General features: G+C 46.4%; 1 protein-coding gene across 2 annotated transcripts in view; it reads left to right on the top strand.

The window, feature by feature from the left end:
• sema6c (semaphorin 6C) overlaps window positions 1-22,844 on the top strand; it is a 145,641-nt gene that overhangs the window by 98,593 nt on the left and 24,204 nt on the right. For both annotated transcript variants that reach the window (XM_002937269.4, XM_004917580.3), the window contains exons 7-14: window positions 4,964-5,065; window positions 7,105-7,195; window positions 12,443-12,565; window positions 13,856-13,944; window positions 15,611-15,828; window positions 19,241-19,372; window positions 20,940-21,095; window positions 21,576-21,749. In XM_002937269.4, coding sequence (XP_002937315.2) covers window positions 4,964-5,065; window positions 7,105-7,195; window positions 12,443-12,565; window positions 13,856-13,944; window positions 15,611-15,828; window positions 19,241-19,372; window positions 20,940-21,095; window positions 21,576-21,749 — 1,085 coding nt within the window. The remainder of the gene's footprint in view (window positions 1-4,963; window positions 5,066-7,104; window positions 7,196-12,442; window positions 12,566-13,855; window positions 13,945-15,610; window positions 15,829-19,240; window positions 19,373-20,939; window positions 21,096-21,575; window positions 21,750-22,844) is intronic.

The raw sequence follows: 22,844 nt of genomic DNA, 5'->3' as shown, positions 1-22,844 counted from the left end.
ATCCTTCAGCTGTCAGTTACATATTCTCCCGCAGTCTCATCCTTTTCTGGCCCAAATTGTGGGCCTGTCGGGAGTGCTCTGCTTCTGTCCCAAGATGGCGGCACCCATGATACAACATTACGGTGGCACGTTGCTTAGCGCCATGGCGCCTCCTGACATTATCATGTCCCGTTTCAGCACATGAAAAGACACCCGGGGTCAATGCCCGAATATAGGTCTTTTTCTGTGAAGTTCCTGGGTGCATTTAAATTACTATTCTGGCTTGATTTGCCTTTTTCTGACTTTCTGACTACATTGTTTGCCTTGATCTTTTGCGTCAATATGTCTAAAGGTGGCCATACACATTAAGATCAGCTACGGGTGGGCGTTATCGGGGAAAATGTAGGCTAATTCGATCATTTGGCCCTGGGGCTAAATGATCGAATTCTAACTGCAGCAATAGCACAGTCGGTTCGGGGACCGCATTAACGAGCTGATGCGGTCCCTGATCCGACTAAATCTTTTAACCTGCCCAATCAATATCTGGACAATTTTAGGCCAGATATCGGGCATGGCCGTCGTTTCTGCCCCTACACGGGCCGATAAGCTGCCAAATCGGTCCAAGGGACCCATATCGGCAGCTACAATCGGCCCGTGTAAGGCCCCTTTAGATACTTGCTTATCCCCTTGGATACCAGATTCTGGATTTTCTGAACTTAGTGTCCTACTTGGTCCAGACTTCAACCCCGTTGGTTGGTTGACAGGGCCAAGCTCTTCAGGTGTAGATCACTTAGAGAAACATTAGTCACAACCAATAGGGCAGGTAATTAGAACTGGCTGTGGACAAATCTGCAACCCTATCAAACTGGCTGATCAGGCCAATAGTTGTGCCATTCTCTAGTCATGGGGCTTAACAAGTGTGGGTTGATCCAATGCTTTGGCCCAAAGCCAAAGTGGCCCATGTCAACTCGCCAGAATAGGGCAGCAACGACAGATCAATGCAGTTGGATTTCCCAGAATGCCCAATGGATATCTGGATGATTTTGGTGCGTTGTTACCGCTGATAAACTGAGCAATCGTGTCTTTAATCACTGGCACATTTGGAAGAGCCGGCACATTTGGCTGCAGCGTACCCCTCCATCCGTGCCCGTAGCATCTGTCCTCGGCAAATCCAGCCAAGGTTTTTCTTTAACGACTATTCCAAAATTGCACGGGTCGGTTTTTCCTTTTTATGTTTTATCACGACTAACCTTGCCGCGTTGCGCATTTGAACGCAGTGAATGGACGTTTTAGCTCCTCGTCTATATTAATGATGGATATCGACTCTGCCGGTCTCAGAACAAGCGAAGGATGGATTGCTTGTGCAACCCGCACAATGGATTGCCATGATCGTTTCTACAAGCCATAGAGAGAGGAGGAAGAATTCAGACAATAACGTTCTGTTTCTAGCTTAAAGGCTTTTGTTATTGCTGTAAATGAGAAATCTCCGGCTGCTGGCCCAGGGAAAACAAAATTAACTTCGGCGCTAATTAGAATTCGACTTTAATTAAGGAAAGCATGGGTTTTTGCCGTGACCTCCCTCTCCTTCCAGTGCGCGGCTGTGTGATTGTGCGCAGCGGAGGGGCTCCCATGCTGAGCTCAGCACCAAAGTCGGAAAGCTTTTTATTCTTTGTCAACGTCTCACACTTCAGTGCCTTCAGCGTCGGGGGCGGTAGGAGCCCCGAATCCACAGACTTGATGAGATTGCTCATCCCAAGGAAACCACTCACCTGCAGAGCTTTCTATCAAGTCTCAGGCGGGAGGGATCACAAGCAAAGTCAATAGGATTCAGCGAAAGGTTACAAAACATTCTGGGATCTGGATTATTCCAACCAGTGTGTAGCATTGTTTTGTGCACGGTGGGGAGCAAAGTTGACATTTTGTCAGATTGCTGTCCCTGTTATGTATACTGAACAGGGGTCCCCTTGGAGTGTTCCAATAGCCAGCCTAAACGAAAGAGTTTAAGATCCAAATGGAATATCTGATGATGAGTTGAAAGATATACAACAGGGGTGGCCAATACGTCGATCGCGGTCGACCAGTCTATCCCCCGAGGATTCCTGGTGGACCGCGATCAAGGCGGGGATGCGGAAGTGCTCCATGTATGCGTACGTACACACGCCGCATTTCCGCAACGATACCCGAATGTTCTTTGTAAGACGTCTAAAATCTAAACATGTATGGCCGGCTTCAATTGAACCTGGAGAGAAGATACGTTGGGCAACTTTCTGTTTACGCCCAACAATAAGCGCTCTGGCACACGGGGTGATTAATTCCACGTCGGTCTGGTCGATCTCGACTGGACCGAGTCTGGTCATCCCTGATATACAATGTCCGTCACGTATAGGCAAATAAAACATAAATTTATACAGTGTGGTACACCAGTTAGGGCTGTGGCAGACGGGGAGACTAGTCGCCCACAACAAATATCCCTTGTCGCGGGTGACTAGTCTCCCCAAAATACCATCCCACCAACGAGTATGTAAATCGCCGGTGGGATGGCATACACGGCGCCACAATTTCCCCGAATTCCCGGAAGTTGTCTTGAGAGGAAACTTCTGCGGTTTCGGGGAAATCAGGGTGCCACGTATGCCATCCCACTGGCGATTTACATTTTTGCCGGTGGGATGGTATTTTGGGGAGACTAATCGCCCGCGACAAGGGAGATTTGTTGCGGGCGACTAATCTCCCCGTCTGCCACAGCCCTAACTAGTGGACCACACTGTATAAATTTATGTTTTATTTGCCTATATGTGAAGGACATTGTATATCAGGGGTGGCTAGACTCGGTCCAGTCAAGATCTACCGGACCGACGCGGAATGCGAAAGTGCATTAATCTCCCCGTGTGCCAGAGCCCTTATTGTTGGGCGTAAACAGAAAGTTGTCCAACGTATCTTCTCTCCAGGTTCAATTGAAGCTGCCATACACGTTTAGATTTTAGACATCTTATGACGAATGTTCGGGTATCGTCCATACGTCTTAATGCAGCGATCTAAAACTAACATTCGGATTGAAATTGTAGGATGAAAGTTGTAAAAAATAACAAATTGGACAATGTTCTGACCGTTAATAATTAATCGTATAGAAGTTATGTCGTGGACATTGTAGGTCACCCAAGGATATGGTCAGACAGGCAATACATGCACAAATATCATAGTTATTGGTCTGAAATTGGCTAACCTGTCCGATCGACTAAACAACCCATCGCCATGGTATGAAAATTGTCAGGATTATAATTTGAACCCCACACGCGGTCCAAAAATCATACAGAACTTTAGTTTAGTACAATTATATTGGTGAGTGTATGGCCAGCTTTAATGTGTAAAGGTTCTCCTAATTATTTAGTTAGGATAAATCACGACTGATCTTGATTTTACACATGTGGCTTATCCCTTGAAGCTCCATAACCCCAGAGAGTCCATGCCTGGATCATGAATGGTGACTTCACTTGGTTTGCACATTATGGTGGTTAGCTTCAAATCATACCCAGACCTAGGGCAAATGTAGGGCAGGCTGTGCATAAGCAGTATCACCAATTAGGTAGAGGCCTTCTCAAGACTAGACTAGAAGCCCTGTAGACTTTATTGGCAACAGTTGGTGCTATGAATTAGGTGCCCTAGGGGCCAATCATTTTTATATCTTGTTTTTATTGTGCTCTGTTTTCAACTTGCCTTTCGAGATCGGAAAAAATTGCTGATACGCTGATCATTTCACGTCGAACAATGGTCCTGGTAGAGTCTATTCCCGTACTTGATGGACCACTCATGGTCATTGGGCGCGAAAACCTCAAGATAAACTTGCATTTTTGTGTTATCGACACTGGGCACACATTCTAAAAATCCAGGACGACTCGTGAAAGCGGCGCCGTTTATCAACTGTTTATTTCCGCAGATCTGCTGAGAATTCCGTCTGACAAGACAAATGAAAGTCTATGAAGGATTTCTTAAGGGCAGCCTTTAGTGAGAAGAACTTCTGCAGTGCAGGAGCCCAGTTTTCCACACACGCAAGGAATTGAGTACTACGCCGCGTACTCACCCATTTTAGGTGATGATTTCCCGTCAAGCCGACTCTTTATCCTTTCTTTCTTTCAGCTCTGCATGAGGCCACTTTCTCCTGAGCAGCGCCTTGTTACAGAGTTAAAAGTGTCGTGACTCTCTTTAGTGGACGGCAATCCAACTGAGATGCACCGGGAACTGAAAAAAGATGTTTGCTAAAAATAAAAACCACTCGATTAGTTATGGGCAAAATGTTTCGCCAGGCATGGATTCACTGCGAATTTCCGCATTTCGCCATTGGCGGATTGTTTCGTGAAACGGATGAAAAAATTTGCCACGGAAAAATTCACCGCGTGTCCAAAAATTGTCGCAAGAATAGTCATGGGCGTCAAAAGAATAGTCGCGCGTCCAAAAATTGACGCAAGAATAGTCGCAGGTGTCAAAAGAATAGTCACGCAGCCAAAATTGACGCAAGAATAGTCACGGGCATCAAAAGAATAGTCACGTGGCCAAAATTGATGCAAGAATAGTCGCGGGCATCAAAAGAATAGTCACGTGGCCAAAATTGATGCAAGAATAGTCGCGGGCATCAAAAGAATAGTCACGTGGCCAAAGGTTGGACGTCACAGCGTTTAACCATTAAAAATTAAAGTCTTGGGTACATTGTATCGTACAACACATGATTGACAGCCCAATTGCAAAACTAGTTTTTTCCCATCCTATATGAAAGTCTGGACATGGCGGAATAGGCACTGGTAGAACATACAAAATGGTTGCCCTACAACCCAAACCAGGACCTCAGCTCAGCAAGGCAACAACATATAATATATAATATTTTATTACTACCTACAAGGGTAGAGTCAATGTCCTATGCACCATGTCACTCACCCTTCAGGATTGTTTTTGGTTTTTTTTTAAAGAAAACTTGTTCTATTTGTGTCTCCATAAGGATGAGTGTTACAACTACATCAAGGTCCTGGTCCCCAAGAACGACCAAACTCTTGTGGCGTGTGGCACCAACTCATTTAACCCCATGTGCAGGAGCTACAAGGTAAGGATTTCACCATCTCTGTAGAGGGGTTCCTTTTCTTTCTACTGGGCTGAACCCACCCCATTAATTATATGGTCCCAGAGTGTTTCAGGAGAAAGTAATGTTGAACATCTACAATGACATCTTAATTGTTCAACCACATTGTCCCACCATATGCAGTCAATTGGCCTATAAAGTCCATCATTTTAAACTTGAAACTCCATTATACATTGACCCTTATTTTCATGTTTGATGGTTCACAGGCCAACCTGGAAGCTAATAAGCCTACTTCTATTGTATGACCCTAGAGTCTGGTCTGTGGGAGGAACAATAGTATTGATAGGTGGATAGGCCTGTGGGAGGAATAATAGTATTGATAGGTGGATAGGCCTGTGGGAGGAATAATAGTATTGATAGGTGGATAGGCCTGTGGGAGGAACAATAGTATTGATAGGTGGATAGGTCTGTGGGAGGAACAATAGTATTGATAGGTCAGTGCTGTCCAACTGGCGGCCCCTCTGTGTGGCCCCCCACCTAATCTCTGCATTGTTCCCCCCTGCAGTGTTCACACCTCAGGCTCAGGCTGTAATCACCCCCATTGTTCCCCTGTTCACACCTCAGGAGCAGTAGAAACCCACAAATAATCCCTGCATACCACAAAAAGAACATATACTGAGGTGGTGCTGCAATTAAAAAGTTTTTTAATATATAGTTATTGTGCAGACTGTAGGAGCAGTGCCAGCATTGTGTCACCTGTGTGTGCCATACACACAGGCAGCATAGGGCAAGCAGAGTATGGCACACACAGGCAGGGTAGGGAAGGCAGAGTATGGCACACACAGGCAGTGTAGGGCAGGCAGAGTATGGCACACACAGGCCAAGTTTGGCACAAACCAGCCAAGAATGGCACACACAGTGAAAGTATGGCACACGCAGGCAGGGTAGGGAAGGCAGAGTATGGCACACACAGGCAGAGTAGGGCAGGCAGAGTATGGCACACATAGGCCAAGTATGGCACAAACCAGCCAAGAATGGCACACACAGTGAAAGTATGGCACACACAGGCAGGGTAGGGCAGGCAGAGTATGGCACACACAGGCAGGGTAGGGAAGGCAGAGTATGGCACACACAAAGGCAGGGTAGGACAGGCAGAGTATGGCACACAGGCAGGGTAGGGCAGGAAGAGTATGGCAGGTTTTTGCTGTACTACAACCATTAATATGGGTATGGTCATGTGATAACATGGGTGTGGTTTCAAAAAGGGGAGTGGTCAAACTGTCTTCCATTATCGGCCCTCCACCACGTAGGTCGGAAAAATTCTGGCCCTCGGTACAACAGAAGTTGGACAGCACTGTGATAGGTGGATAGGCCTGTGGGAGGAGTAATAGTAATGATTGGTGGATAGGTCTATGGGAGGAATAAAAGTATTGATATGTGGATAGGTCTGTAGGAGGAGTAATAGTTAGGTTGATAGGTAGATAGGTCTGTGGGAGGAGTAATAGTTAGGTTGATAGGTAGATAGGTCTGTGGTAGGAGTAATAGTTAGGTTGATAGGTGGATAGGTCTGTGGGAGGAGTAATAGTTAGGTTGATAGGTAGATAGGTCTGTGGTAGGAGTAATAGTTAGGTTGATAGGTGGATAGGTCTGTAGGAGGAGTAATAGTTAGGTTGATAGGTGGAGAGGTCTGTTGAAGGAATAATAGTTAGGTTGATAGGTGGAGAAGTCTGTGGGAGGAGTAATAGTTAGGTTGATAGGTGGATAGGTCTGTAGGAGGAGTAATAGTTAGGTTGATAGGTGGAGAGGTCTGTAGGAGGAGTAATAGTTAGGTTGATAGGTGGAGAAGTCTGTGGGAGGAGTAATAGTTAGGTTGATAGGTGGATAGGTCTGTAGGAGGAGTAATAGTTAGGTTGATAGGTGGAGAGGTCTGTTGAAGGAATAATAGTTAGGTTGATAGGTGGAGAAGTCTGTGGGAGGAGTAATAGTTAGGTTGATAGGTGGACTGCATGGGACCTTATTAACAACCATATTTCATTATATTAACCGTCCTGTTTATTTTGTAGATCAAGACTCTTGAGCAGGAAGGGGAAGAGTTCAATGGTCAGGCCCGTTGCCCTTTTGATGCAAAACAAGCCAACGTCGCCCTTTTTGCAGGTAGGTTGCCACCACAATAATTCTTAACCTCTGATTGGTTTTTCTTATACACCATTTAGAGAACATGATTGCAGTGCAGCCATTTTTAACTTGTCAGGAGTTCGGGGTGGGGGGGGAGCCTGAATTTCCTCTGGGTTCCACCCGCGAGAAGCACAAAGTGTGAATTAATGGAGATTAGCCCCGGGGAGGGCAATAATCCCTCACTCATAGGATATCAGCAGATATTTTGTACAGTAGCCGCACATGTACCGAGGTGCCTGGCATTCTGGTTGGCTCCCAAGTAACGAGGTTGCTATGGTATAATCCTGTTGGCTGCAAGGTTCTCTCACTATTTAAAAAGATTTGTTCGTGTACTTAGAAACAGCTCGCGCCAACAAGCCTTTCCTGGGCCCATTTATCTCTCCGTGTTGTGCCAAATTACATCTTTGCATCCTGCCGTCGTCAATCACGGCCATTGATTGCATGCTTTGCTGCAACGTCCCAATCCATCAGAACGGGACTCGGGGCTTATGGAGGGGGGTGGGGCAAAGAGACATCTCAATATAATGTCATTGTTAAAGGTCCAAACCAGTGAAACCAGATATTCTACTGTAAAAAAAAACATATTTACCCTTTAGTAGTCCAATACTTGGGGATTAGTGATGAGCGAATCTGTTCCGTTTTGCTTCGCCGAAAAATTCGCGAATCTTTCAAAAAATCCGCGAAACGGCGAAAATGTCGTGCGGCAAAAAAAATTGTTGGCTATTATTTTGTCCCCAGCGGCTATTATTTTGTTGCCCACGGCTATTCTTTTGTCGCACGGCTATTCTTTTGTCGCCCGCGGCTATTATTTTGTCGCATGGCTATTATTTTGTCGCCCGTGGCTGTTATTTTGTCACACAGCAATTCTTTTGTCACCCGCGGCTATTATTTTGTCGCCCGGCTATTCTTTTGTCGTCCGCGGCTATTATTTTGTCACCCACGGCTATTATTTTGTCGCACGGCTATTCTTTTGTCGCCCGCGGCTATTCTTTTTTCGCACGGCTATTCTTTTTTCGCAAGGCTATTCTTTTGTCGCCCGTGGCTATTATTTTGTCGCCTGCGCCCATTATTTTGTTGCCCGCAGCTATTATTTTGTCGCGCGGCTATTCTTTTTTGATGCCGGCGACAATTTTTGGACGTGCAGCGAATTTTTCCACTGCAAATTTTTTCATCTGTTTCGCGAAACGCGGAAATTCGCCGCGAATCCATGCCTGGCGAAACATTTCGCCCATCACTATTGGGGATGGCTTTAGAGTAGCCGGCCCTTCAGCTTTAGAAAATGGAGATAGAAAGGAAAAGATACATACGATACTCTGCAACCATCCCTAGATATTTCTTATATAAATAACAGATGTGCCCGAGGCCTCCAGGTTGGACATCCTTGATTTATGTCAATTCTCCCCGTCGGATGGAGCCCCCTAGCCTTCTCTGCTTCCAGTTCCACTGTATTGGGGCCCCATCAGGGGCCATCTTGTTTGATATTAGAGATCCAAGTGAATTTGATTGGTTAAAGCAAGCCTGGGAAAGCCTTAACATCTCCAGGCCCAGTAAACTGATGCACTATCCCCAGCAACCTATAATTATTACGACTATTATTATTACCAACACGGAGACGGGATGCGTATTTTTTTTTTTTCCTTCCTTCCTTGCCTGTTGACTTCATTTTCTTAATTTATAATTTACAAATTGCTAAAATGATTTATTCTCGTATGCAAATGTTCTAATCTGCTAATGAGCTATTATTACATTCCATTAAGCGCCAATATTTTTATTGTGCTTTCGCATGTAGATGGGGGGGGGGGGGACCAGGAGCCGTACTGGTAATTGGGTTTGTGCGCAGACAGGCAGACATGAGAGATTGCGGCTGTTTATCAAACACAGCGGGGTGGCAGTTTCTTTCTTTTCTGAGCGGACTCTTTGTTCCATGTTTACATTCGTTTTGGCAAATGGAAAGGTAGTTTACGGGGTATAAAACTGCATTTTAAATGTACGTAAAGCATTCTGGGTCTGGAAGGTCCATTAAAAGGCTTCACAGAAAATGATGGCTTATTCTTGGGCATGAAGCTGTCTCTATGTCATTTCTTGGCCTCTTGGAGTGATGATCTGATCCTATGGAAGACCTGTAAAGTCCCTTCTTAGTCTTACTGATATCTGACTATACACTAATATGGGCCAGGAAGGGCATTGGTTAGGCCCCACCCACGCCCAAGCCAATAGCTTCCAACAGGATAGAAGACTGATATCTAACTAAGCACTAATATGGGCCAGGAAGGGCATTGGTTAGGCCCCACCCACGCCCAAGCCAATAGCTTCCAACAGAATAGAAGACTGATATCTAACTAAGCACTAATATGGGCCAGGAAGGGCATTGGTTAGGCCCCACCCACGCCCAAGCCAATAGCTTCCAACAGAATAGAAGACTGATATCTAACTAAGCACTAATATGGGCCAGGAAGGGCATTGGTTAGGCCCCACCCAAGCCAATAGCTTCCAACAGGATAGAAGACTGATATCTAACTAAGCACTAATATGGGCCAGGAAGGGCATTGGTTAGGCCCCACCCACGCCCAAGCCAATAGCTTCCAACAGGATAGAAGACTGATATCTAACTAAGCACTAATATGGGCCAGGAAGGGCATTGGTTAGGCCCCACCCACGCCCAAGCCAATAGCTTCCAACAGGATAGAAGACTGATATCTAACTAAGCACTAATATGGGCCCGGAAGGGCATTGCTTAGGCCCCACCCCCGCGCAAGCCAATAGCTTCCAACAGGATAGAAGACTGATATCTAACTAAGCACTAATATGGGCCAGGAAGGGCATTGGTTAGGCCCCACCCACGCCCAAGCCAATAGCTTCCAACAGGATAGAAGACTGATATCTAACTAAGCACTAATATGGGCCAGGAAGGGCATTGGTTAGGCCCCACCCACGCCCAAGCCAATAGCTTCCAACAGGATAGAAGACTGATATCTAACTAAGCACTAATATGGGCCAGGAAGGGCATTGGTTAGGCCCCACCCATGCCCAAGCCAATAGCTTCCAACAGGATAGAAGACTGATATCTAACTAAGCACTAATATGGGCCAGGAAGGGCATTGCTTAGGCCCCACCCCCGCGCAAGCCAATAGCTTCCAACAGGATAGAAGACTGATATCTAACTAAGCACTAATATGGGCCAGGAAGGGCATTGGTTAGGCCCCACCCACGCCCAAGCCAATAGCTTCCAACAGGATAGAAGACTGATATCTAACTAAGCACTAATATGGGCCAGGAAGGGCATTGCTTAGGCCCCACCCCCGCGCAAGCCAATAGCTTCCAACAGGATAGAAGACTGATATCTAACTAAGCACTAATATGGGCCAGGAAGGGCATTGCTTAGGCCCCACCCCCGCGCAAGCCAATAGCTTCCAACAGGATAGAAGACTGATATCTAACTAAGCACTAATATGGGCCAGGAAGGGCATTGGTTAGGCCCCATTCTAGCTGCCGATATGGGTCCCTTAGACCGATTCTGCAGCTTATCGGCCCATGTATGGGCACTACCGACGGGCCTGCCCGACCGATATCTGGCCTGAAATCGTCAGATCTCCATTGGGCAGGTTAGATTTTTCGTTGGATCGTTGATGCGGCCTCTAAACCAACAGGCGCCTATACCCACCATTCTAAGTTGATAGTTTGGCAAACGACCAAATTATCCCAATATCGCCCACCCCCATTTATTACTATCCCATAAGGAGTTGCTAGGGTTCCTTTATGGATTGTGCAACGGTGCTACAAATGCAGATCCTTATTCAACAGCGCAGCTTCCCTGCCACCATGTGATTATAATGTATCCCCCTTATACGTTTGCCTTTTATTCCCTTCACAATTCTCCCTTCTGTGCAATTATCATGGCTGGTTTTACCGGGTAACTATGAATGTGAGCTATCCCCCCCCAGTTCTCTGCCTCCCAGGAGCAGTCCCTTACAATAAGATAGAGGGATCCCAGAGGGGGGAAGAATAATAATATGAATTACTGCGGCGTTATGTACAAAATGTGCTCAGTATGAAAGCCTGGCAAACGCGGAATTTACAATTCAAACGCGGCCGTTTATGCTGAATTCTGTTCCGTGTTATGGGCAAGGGGAAGGCCCCTCTCTGTACTGCCATCATCCCAAACAGGGGGAGGAATAAAACACAGAGTGCGACTCCGCTCTTCCACCTGATACGATATTGTACTTTATAGGGTTGTGGGGCCCATTCTGCTGAGTTGGAAGCAGCCTACATTTAGGGGGGCATTTATTTACATTCAGATTTTCATGGTTTAAGAGTTTTTTTGAAACCAGGACTAGTGACGAGAGAATTTTTTCGCCAGGCATGAATTTGCAGCGAATTGGCAAATTTCAGGAAAACTTCCATGAAAATTCGCCACAGGAATCTTTTTTTGTTGCGCATCAAATTGGGCGTGGTCGCATCAAAAAAGGGTGTGGTTGCGTCAAATAGGGGGTGTGGTCGCGTCAAATAGGGGGTGGTTGCGTCAAATAGGGGGTGGTCACATCAAAAAGGGCGCGATGAGTCAAAAAAAGGCACGGGCGACATAAAAATAGACGCAAACGACAAAAAATAGGCGCGGGTGACAAAAAAGGTGCCGGTGACAAGAAAATAGACACAAATGACAAAAAATAGACGCGGGCGACAGAAAAGGCACAGGCGACAAGAAAATAGACACAAATGACAAAAAATAGACGCGGGCGACAGAAAAGGCACAGGCAACAAAAAAATAGATGCAAACGACAAAAAAAAAAGACGCGGGTGACAAAAATATAGACACAAACGACAAAAAAAGGTAGCAGATATCACGCGACAAATGCATTGCGCAAATTTTTCGTGCATTTTCTTGCCGTTTGGCAAATTTTATGGCGAAGCAAAACGGGACAGATTCTCTCATCATTAACCATGACTAAACTCATTTGCATCAATGCCAGCCGTTTATCGAAAGATCGTATTGTTGAACAAATGACGAGTCAAAAAAACCACAAAAACCTCTAAAGCCCACACAGCAAAGAAAGTTCTTCTAGTTCTAAGGGGACATTTGCCACTGACTTCTACATGATCTCAGGTTGCGGAGGGCGTATTTTTGCTTTCCGATTCCATATTTTGGCGCCAAAAAACCTGAACCAACAGAAATTGAGCGCTAGTGTCTAGATGGCACCCCCATCATCTCTCTCACTCTTTCTCTTGTAGATGGGAATCTGTACTCTGCAACAATGGCGGACTTCCAGGCCAGCGACGCTGTTATATACCGCAGCCTTGGGGAGAAGAGCCCTGTCCTCCGGACCGTTAAATACGACTCCAAATGGCTCAGAGGTGAGGAGATTAAAAGCATTGATTTTCACAATGACCCCCCCATTAGTGCCGGGCAGGTGGGCCCTTTATCTGTTGGACCCAGATTCAAGCAGAGCCCGTTGATGCCACCATGGCAAACCTGCCTAACGGTGATGTCGTTGGTAAGAAGAGAATTTTAAGGTGGGGCACCCCCAATGAGCCTATGTATTGGCAGGATTCATTTTCCATCAGATCGGGGACCACATCGGCTTGGTCCAATGTCATCTATGCCCGCCATTTTAATTCAATCGTTTGGCCCTCGGACCAAATAAGCAGATTGCACCATGTATGGCCACCTTTAGAGACCATAATCCAGTGGATGACCAATGGGTGGTGGGCCTAACTTTGCCCCATGGCCTATCCCCCCACCCGAAACCACATTCAGCAACAGTTTGAAAGTCATGACTCTTTGAACAGGGTGGGCTTATAAATAATGGCAGCTCAGTAGACCAATTTAGGTCAGGGCTAAGACACATCACTAGTGCGCTGGTCAGCAGCAGGTTACGGTTGGGTGCAAGATGGACATTTTCCAACTTACTCTTCACTAGGGATGCACTGGACCCAGTTTTTCGGATTCGGCCGAACCCCCGAATCCATTGTAAGGGCCGAATACCGATACGGATTTGGTTCATCCAGGACTGTGGATTCGGCCGAATCTGAACCCTGCTGAAAAAGGTCGAAACTTGGCTGAATACCGAATCGAAGCCTGGATTCCGTGCATCCCTACTCTTCACTGCCCCTAGTGGGAGTTTTGCAACAGCTAAAAAATGACTAAACCTCAATTACATAACTTTCCCATAAATGCTTGAACATTCAGCCTCAAAATGCTGAATTTACTGGAAAATGGATTTGTCCCCCCCCCCCATATAGTGAATAATGTACCCCCCGTTGTAAAATATAGGATATTACCAAAGAGTCCATGACCACATAAAAGCACAAAGCTGAAGGCCGAGGTGACTAAGCAACGATTATAACCAATGACATCACTAAGCAACGATTATACCCAATGACATCACTAAGCAACGATTATATCCAATGACATCACTAAGCAACGATTATACCCAATGACATCACTAAGCAACGATTATATCCAATGACATCACTAAGCAACAATTATACCCAATGACATCACTAAGCTCTGTTTATAAGGATATCATTTAGATATCCGTGGCTCTTGTGTATTATAATCGTATTCTTTCCAATGACAAACTGGAGAACTTCTTTTTTCTTGTGGCAAAATGTGATAAAACATTTTTGTACCCTCTCTTGCAGAACCTCATTTTATCCATGCGGTGGAATATGGAAACTATGTTTATTTCTTCTTCCGGGAGATTTCCATGGAATACACCACTATCGGCAAGGTAAGTGGGACTAGGCTTGGGATGGGTGGGGCATGGGGGGCTTTTTATTGGGTGCTAAAAAGAGCTGTGTAGCCAGGGTCGGACTGGGACACCGGGAAAAATCCTGGTGGGCTCCGACCTTTGCCGGCACTCCCCCAACTGACTGTTTCTCCCCTGACGCGTTCAATTTATACGCGCTCGGGAAGGACGTCGGGTGGGGGCGTTAGGGGGGCCCCTGGGGGGGTAGGGGACACGCTTGGCTGGGGCACCGGCAGGGCCCCTGGGGCGAGAGCCCCCGTGGGCCCTGCACCCCCCAGTCCGACCCTGTGTGTAGCCCCATTATATACAGTGTATACTGGAAATATCTACTCATTGTTATATGGTATTTCTAATTCATTTAGATTGGATCTTGGTTTTGTGGTAATTACAGCCGTGGGTGGCATTTCTCTGTAAATACAGGGGTGAGAATGTTCATTTCAGACTCCTGCTCTGCTCAGTGGCCCCAGCAAATCGTGGGTTATATCAGTAAGCCACCCCGCATGCCTTATCTCCCCGACACCCACTCCGCAGAGCAGGTCTGCAACTCAATCACAAATGATGGCTCCCTGCAGCAAACGCCAGCTCTGGGTGACGCTGATAATAAAAAGAGAGAGAGATAGAGACGTACCAAATGCAGCTTTATCTGAAACATCTCCCACGGGGCTAGGGGGCAAGCTGAGGCTCTCTGCTGATTACCCAGGCAGTGAGTAAGCCGGACCGGCTTCTGGATGAGGAGGAGACAGAACTGGCGGTGCCATCGTCACGTATCACAGTTAGATATTGTAAAATATAGGGATATTATATGGCACTGTTTAACCTATGGCTATCAGCATATTGCCCCACTTAAGGTGCCCATACACCTTAAGATCCACTCGCTTGGCGTCCCGATATCCCCACCTACGGGTGGGCAATATCGAGGGGCCAAACGATCGAATTATAATGATGGGTACAGGCAAAGTGGGTCCGGGGACTGCATCAACGAGCCAATACGGTCCCCGTTCCGACTAGATTTTCTAACCTGCCCATCAAGATCTGGCTGATTTCAGGCCAGATATTGGTCGGGCAGGCCCGTCGGTAGTGCCCATACACGGGCTGATAAGCTGCTGAATTGGTCTAAGGGACCCATATCGGCAGCTACAATCGGCCCGTGTATGGGGACCTTTAGTCTGTAAGCTCTATACGGGGCAGGGAGCTCCTTCCTACTGTGTCTCACACCACATGGCACTTATTCCCTGTGTATTTATACTTATTTATTGTATTTATTATAACACTTGTCCTCCCTGTGTGTAATTGTGTATATTGTAAGATTGTATGGCGCTGCGTACCCTTGTGGCACTTTATAAATAAAGTTATACATACATACATACTGCAGCCATACTGATTTACAACCGCCATCTTGTTCGGTAATCCACCACTTGCCCCAAACATAGCTCTTCATAGATTAGGTGCAGTATGCCGTACAGAGCAATACATAAACGTATTTATATCGTATAGGGTGGGGCATGTCAAGCCCAGCCTTGCCTTTACTGCAGTTCATAATATTTGGACCTCCCTGCCACGAACGTAGCTTCTCACCAAATCCACCCTAATCCTTTTTTGGATGCTCATTAATGTGACTCTGGGTGACTGCTTTCTTCTTTGCATCCAGGTGACCTTCTCTCGCGTCGGCCGTGTCTGTAAGAACGACATGGGCGGCTCCCCCAGGGTTCTAGAGAAGTACTGGACCTCGTTCTTGAAAGCCCGCCTCAACTGTTCGGTTCCTGGCGACTCCTTCTTTTATTTCGACGTGCTCCAGTCCGTCAGTGATATCCTTACCATCAACAACCGTCCGGCAGTCATTGGGGTGTTTGGCACCCAGGCCAACAGGTGCGTATCCACCATTTTGTAATGATTTGAGGCATAACGTTGCCTGGGAAGCTGAGCTGCATTAGGCGTTCCTTGGTATAGTGCCAACTCGTGTAGATTACGAGACTAAACAACGGAAAGAGTCGCCCCCCCCCTCTACGCCAATGTTTATTCTTTCTCTCTCTTATCTAAATGCCTCTTTCTCCTTCCCCATACAGCGTAGGACAGAGTAGATGCTGAAGCACATCCCAGCCATACAAATGCTTTAATTTCCCTCCGTCAAGAAGGAATTGCTTTGGGAGCTGTGCTAGGAGCATTGCTACAGAGCTCTGCGAGTGAATTTATTTTCAGACGATAAGGACAGCAATGGGATTAAACTTTTATGGATGGGCAATTTCACTCAAGGGCACGGAATGCACAGTAGGGTCGGATAGCAGATCAACCTTACTAGTACGGGTGCCGGTGCTAATTCTGTAGGACAGATACCTATGGCCCCGTCTGAACCCTCGCTCGCTTTTTAAAGCAATTTTTGGTCAAACTAAATATCCTTAAGGTCCCCATACACCTTAAGATCCGCTCGCTTGGCGATGTCTCCAAGCCACTGGGTCTTCTCCCGATATCCCCCACCTACGGGTGGGCGATATCGGGAGAATCCAGGGTAATTCGATCGTTTGGCCCTGGGGCAAAATTATCGAATTACAACAAAGTCGGTTCGGGGACCGCATCAACGAGCTGATGCGTTCCCCGATCCGACTAGATTTTTAAACCTGCCCGATCGAGATCTGCCCAATTTCAGGCCAGATATCGGTCGGGCAGTCCCATCAGTAGTCCCCATACACAGGCCACCTACGGGTGGGCGATATCGGGAGAATCCAGGCTAATTCGATCGTTTGGCCCTGGGGAAAAGTCGGTTCGGGGACTCCATCAATGAGCCGATGCGGTCCCCGATCCGACTAGATTTTTAAACCAGGCCCATCAGTAGTCCCCATACACGGGCCACCTACAGGTGGGCGATTTTGGGAGAATCCAGGCTAATTCGATCATTTGGCCCTGGGGCCAAACAGTCGAATTATAATGACGGGTATAGGCAAAGTCGGTCCGGGGAATGCATCAACCGATGGGGTCCCCGATCCGACTAGATTTTCTAACCTGCCCGGATCGAGATCTGCCCGATTTCAGGCCGGATATCGGTCGGGCAGTCCCGTCAGTAGTCCCCATACACGGGCCGATTAGCTGCCAAATCTGTCTAAGGGACCCATATCGGCAGCTAGAATCGGCCCGTGTATGGGGACCTTTAGTCTTTGTGTTATCAATTAACTTTTACTGTAAGTTATTCATCCTCGGAGTGCATTTACTGCTCCTTTGTTGTGCACCCTTAAGTCTTTGGGAGATTTGATGCATATAAAGAGATAAACTGTAACGTAGATTCCATCACAAATACCCGTGTTTATTGTACCGCTGCATCGCCTTTAGTAGCCATCGAGCGCCCAATGATATGGCCATGACATAGAGAAAGATACGCTCATAACGGGTGAATCTAAATAAATGGATAGGATATCGCTGCTCCATTAATGCATTAGCGACGCAAAGGAGAAAGGAGGCTACAGAGCCCAGCGGGGCCATCAAATGGAAACGGAGTGGCTGGGAGAGTTCACGGTATGATTTAGTGCCGGCCCCTGGCACTTGCAGACAAAACCCAATAAAGACGAGGATAAATTACAAGTTCTAAGGAAAACCGCAGGTAATGGGGGGCAATATATCACTGCACCGTGGAAGTGCGCTCTTATGTGCCGAGGTGTAGAGGGAACATCTTATTTGAAATGTAATGACAGCTTTGCTGTATAGGAAATAATCCACCGGGCCACGGGGATAGACGGAACGGCTGCATAATTCCGCACAAAATAAAAATAAAGGCTTTTATAACCGACGGATCTGCTGGGCGCCGAATGCGCTTTCTCATAATAAAGGAAAGAATCTTTCTCGCGGGATGCTTTTTCCTGCTGTTGTTACAGCTTCTGTAGATGTTTTAGCAGGGCCTACAAGAACATCTCCATCTGTTCTCACAAGGTGAGGCCCGATAATTCAATTAGGGAAAATTCTGTTTGCTACCTCTTTTTACCTGAGTACCATGGCAAAATCTTGGGCTGTTTGGTAGTTGCTTAGGGCACAATGCTTGGTCATGATGTGGACAGTTCAGCTACATGGTCCATCAGGGGTAATCTAAGGTCTGATGTAGGTGGCCATTGGTGGGCAACCTATGGCCCTATGGAACAGTTTAGTTACATGACCCATCAGTGGTAAACTTAGGTCTGATGTAGGTGGCCATTGCTGGTCAACCTATGGCCCTATGGAACAGTTTAGCTACAAGAACCATCAGTGGTAAACTTAGGTCTGATGTAGGTGGCCATTGGTGGTCAACCTATGGCCCTATGGAACAGTTTAGCTACATGACCCATCAGTGGTAATCTAAGGTCTGATGTAAGTGGCCATTGCTGGTCAACCTATGGCCCTATGGAACAGTTTAGCTACATGGCCCATCAGTGGTAAACTTAGGTCTGATGTAGGTGGCTATTGCTGGTAGTGGTCAACCTCTGGCCCTATGGAACAGTTCAGCTACATGGCCCATCAGTGGTAAACTTAGATCTGATGTAGGTGGCCATTGCTGGTAGTGGTCAACCTATGGCCCTATGGAACAGTTTAGCTACATGACCCATCTGTGCTAAACTTAGGTCTGATGTAGGTGGGCATTGCTGGTAGTGGTCAACCTATGGCCCTATGGAACAGTTTAGCTACATGGCCCATTAGTGGTAAACTAAGGTCTGATGTAGGTGGGCATTGCTGGTAGTGGTCAACCTATGGCCCTATGGAACAGTTTAGCTACATGGCCCATCTGTGGTAAACTTAGGTCTGATGTAGGTGGGCATTGCTGGTAGTGGTCAACCTATGGCCCTATGGAACTCTTGGCCATGACACCCTCACAGATCTGCTGTCAAAAATAATTGTCCAATTAGATACCTACTCAAACAAGTTCTCATAATGAGCTTAGTTCCATATTTCATTGCTTGAGTTGTCTCTGCTTATGCAGACCATTCTAATGCTCTGATTGGTTAGTTGATTTAGTACTGTGAAGATTCTAATGCTGTGATTCGCTTCTACAGGATTGATTCATCCCTTCTTGGATTCAGGAGGTTCTCACTCTTTAGTAAATTCTTGTTCTCAGCTCTTTTTTGGGAAAGTCTCTCGTGTCCATTGTCTAGGACAACTAGGATTGGCTCCATATTTTTATTATGCTTGGACTTATGGACTGAACCCTGAATGTGGATGTACTGCACATTGTTTGCATTATAACCCAGTAGTTGCTGGCTGTGGAGTTGGTATACAAGCAATGAACTGAACAATAGAGTCATAACTATATTGTTTTATTCCTCCACAGTATTACTGGTTCTGGGGTCTGTGCCTACTACATGGATGATATTGAGAAGGTGTTTAATGGGAAGTTTAAGGAACAGAAGACTACAGAATCTGCATGGACCCCGATTCCAGAAGACAAAGTCCCTACTCCAAGGTAATTAGCCCGTTGGTGCAGATACAACCCTTTATCCTGGTTGGATTATGCTAGATATTGGAAGACTGAGCATGTATGTATGGAAATAACCATAAACAGAAGGCTAATTCCTATTTCCATATCTACATGTTGGGCTTCATGGTCATTTCCATATGTACAAGCTGGACAATTCCCATCAGTCCCTGCCCCAGTGAGCTTACAATCTAATGTCCCTATCACATTCCCATCTGTCCCTGCCCCAGTGAGCTTACAATCTAAGCTCCCTATCACATTCATATCAGTCCCTGCCCCAGTGAGCTTACAATCTAAGGTCCCTATCACATTCCCATCAGTCCCTGCCCCAGTGAGCTTACAATCTAAGGTCCCTATCCCATTCCCATCAGTCCCTGCCCCAGTGAGATTACAATCTAAGGCCCCTATCACATTCCCATCAGTCCCTGACCCAGTGAGCTTACAATCTAAGGTCCCTATCCCATTCCCATCAGTCCCTGCCCCAGTGAGCTTACATTCTAAGGTCCCTATCACATTCCCATCAGTCCCTGTCCCAGTGAGCTTACAATCTAAGGCCCCTATCACATTCCCATCAGTCCCTGCCCCAGTGGAGCTTACAATCTAAGGTCCCTATCACATTCCCATCAGTCCCTGCCCCAGTGAGCTTACAATCTAAGGTCCCTATCACATTCCCATCAGTCCCTGTCCCAGTGAGCTTACAATCTAAGGTCCCTATCACATTCCCATCAGTCCCTGCCCCAGTGGAGCTTACAATCTAAGGTCCCTATCCCATTCCCATCAGTCCCTGCCCCAGTGAGCTTACAATCTAAGGTCCCTATCACATTCCCATCAGTCTCTGTCCCAGTGAGCTTACAATCTAAGGTCCCTATCACATTCCCATCAGCCCCTGCCCCAGTGAGCTTACAATCTAAGGTCCCTATCACATTCCCATCAGTCCCTGCCCCAGTGGAGCTTACAATCTAAGGTCCCTATCACATTCCCATCAGTCCCTGCCCCAGTGAGCTTACAATCTAAGGTCCCTATCACATTCCCATCAGTCCCTGCCCCAGTGAGCTTACAATCTAAGGTCCCTATCACATTCCCATCAGTCCCTGCCCCAGTGGAGCTTACAATCTAAGGTCCCTATCACATTCAAACACACTATGGTCTACTTAGTCAGAGGCCAATTAACCTGCCTGGTTTTTTTTTGAGTTTGGGAGGAAACCCGAGTACTAGTAGGAAACCCACACAGACACATGGAGAACATATAAACTCCATGCAGATAGGACCCTAGCTGGGATTGATCTCAGGATCCCATTGCTGCATGGAAGAAGTGCTATTCACTTCATCATTTGACCATGATGACCATGGGTATTTCCCTATGTTGATATATCATGGGTATTTCCATATCTATGTTGATATATTATGGGTATTTCCATATTTACATGATGGACTTTATGGTTATTTCCTTATCTACACGTGGGGTTTCTGTTTATCTCCATATCTATATGCTGGGCTTCATGGTTCTTCCCAAATCTGCCAGCTGGCCAACCTCCGTGCCTTTTTCTTATTCTAGGCCCGGCTGCTGCGCTGGATATGGAAAAGCAGCGACCTACAAGACGTCGAATGAGTTTCCCGATGAGACCCTCTCCTTCATCAAATCCTATCCTCTGCTGGACGAGGCAGTGCTCTCCATCACCGAGACACCCTGGTTTACAAAAACAACCAGCAGGTACAGAGCAGCCACATAGTTATAATGATCATCTGTAGGCATCTTGATCTGCCAAACGCCACCCTGCCTCGTCTGTTTCCGATCTCCCCCCCACGCAACAACATGTCATTTTGTATATCCATACTCATTTTCATGGGAATTTTGCAAATACTGCATAATGGAGCCGTCTGGAAAGGGCTGGCTGATCTGTACTAGAGTTTCGCTTGATTGGCAGCCTTGAAAAATTTAGCTAATGAACTCTGGAAGATCTGGCCCTTGGGAGCTTCCTGAAATAGGTCAGCAGATTCGATGCAATTCCACTTGTACAAAACAGCTTTATCATGATCTCACGTTGATTTCTACATGTATCCGGGTAGAACATTTGCAAATGAGATGGAGATATTCTTTGTGCTATTGTAGAGGCGAGACTGCAAACTGTAAGGAATGTTATGTGCCAATTACGGTCATGTAATCTATATCACATGTAATTGTCCTATCCAGGTTTAAGCTGACCCACCTAGCTGCTGATACCTCAGCTGGACCTTACGGGAACTATACCGTTCTGTTCCTGGGTTCCGAGGATGGGAAAGTCTTGAAGGTCCTCTCCGGTACAACCGAAAACTCTACAGTGGAGACGCTTCTGCTTGAAGATATTAATGTCTACAACCCGGCTAAGTAAGTACAAATCTGACCTCAAAATGATTAATCGGTACTCGAGTTGTTCTACCATTGCTCGCAAGGGTTTCTCCAGCAGATCGAGATTTTTCCTTTTCAATGGTATCTCTGGAACTCAGAGAGGCTGAAAGCGATTTTATCTAATGGCCATTCTAGGTATCACTAACATGAAAGGAATCTATCAGTGGGCTTCGTCGAGAATTCTAGAGTTGGGTCATTAAATGCATTCAATGGAAGCCTATGGGAACCTTACATAGTAACATAGTAAGTTGGGTTGAAAAAAGACATACATCCATCATGTTCAACCATAATGCCTATATATAACCTGCCTAACTGCTAGTTGGTCCAGAGGAAGGCAAAAACCCCATCTGAAGCCTCTAATTTGCTGCAGAGGGGAAAAAATTCCTTCCTGACTCCAAGATCAGACTAGGCCTTGGGTCAACTTTTTATCAATTCTTTTTATCTACTTATTGTGTCTTTATATCTTACTCATGAGATGCATAACCAGACAAAGATTTAGTCAATGGAGATACATTCAAACAGCTTTAGTCTGGTGTATAAAGAGTTATCTCTGGAAACCAGAGGAGCTGAAAGCCATTTTATCTAGTGGCCATACTCTGTATCACTTGCATGAAAGGAATCTATCAGTGGGCCTCGTCGAAAATTCTAGAGTTGGGTCATCAAATGCATTCAATGAAAGCCTATGGGAACCTTGACCAACTCAAGAATAATTTTCTTGGACATCTTCTCATCCTCTTTATCTTTTTATTGTGCCTTTATATCTTAAGGTCCCCATACACGGGCTGATTGTAGCTGCCGATATCGGTTCGGCAGCTAATCGACCCATGTAGGGGCAAAAACAACAGCCATACCCGACCGATATCTGGCCTGGAATTGGCCAGATATCGATCGGGCAGGTTAAAAGATTCAGACAGATCGGGGACCGCATCGGCTCGTTGATGCGGTCCCCGAACCAACTGCCCCATTGCCGCCATTATAATTCGATCGTTTGGCCCCAGGGCCCAGATCAGATTAGCCTACATGTTCCCCGTTATCGCCCACCCATAGGTGGGGATATCGGGTGAATCATCACGT

This window comes from Xenopus tropicalis, chromosome 8, assembly GCF_000004195.4.
Source record: "Xenopus tropicalis strain Nigerian chromosome 8, UCB_Xtro_10.0, whole genome shotgun sequence".
Lineage (NCBI taxonomy): Eukaryota > Metazoa > Chordata > Amphibia > Anura > Pipidae > Xenopus > Xenopus tropicalis.
The sequence above is the reverse complement of the archived record's forward strand: the minus strand, read 5'-3'. Positions and strand labels throughout refer to the sequence as shown.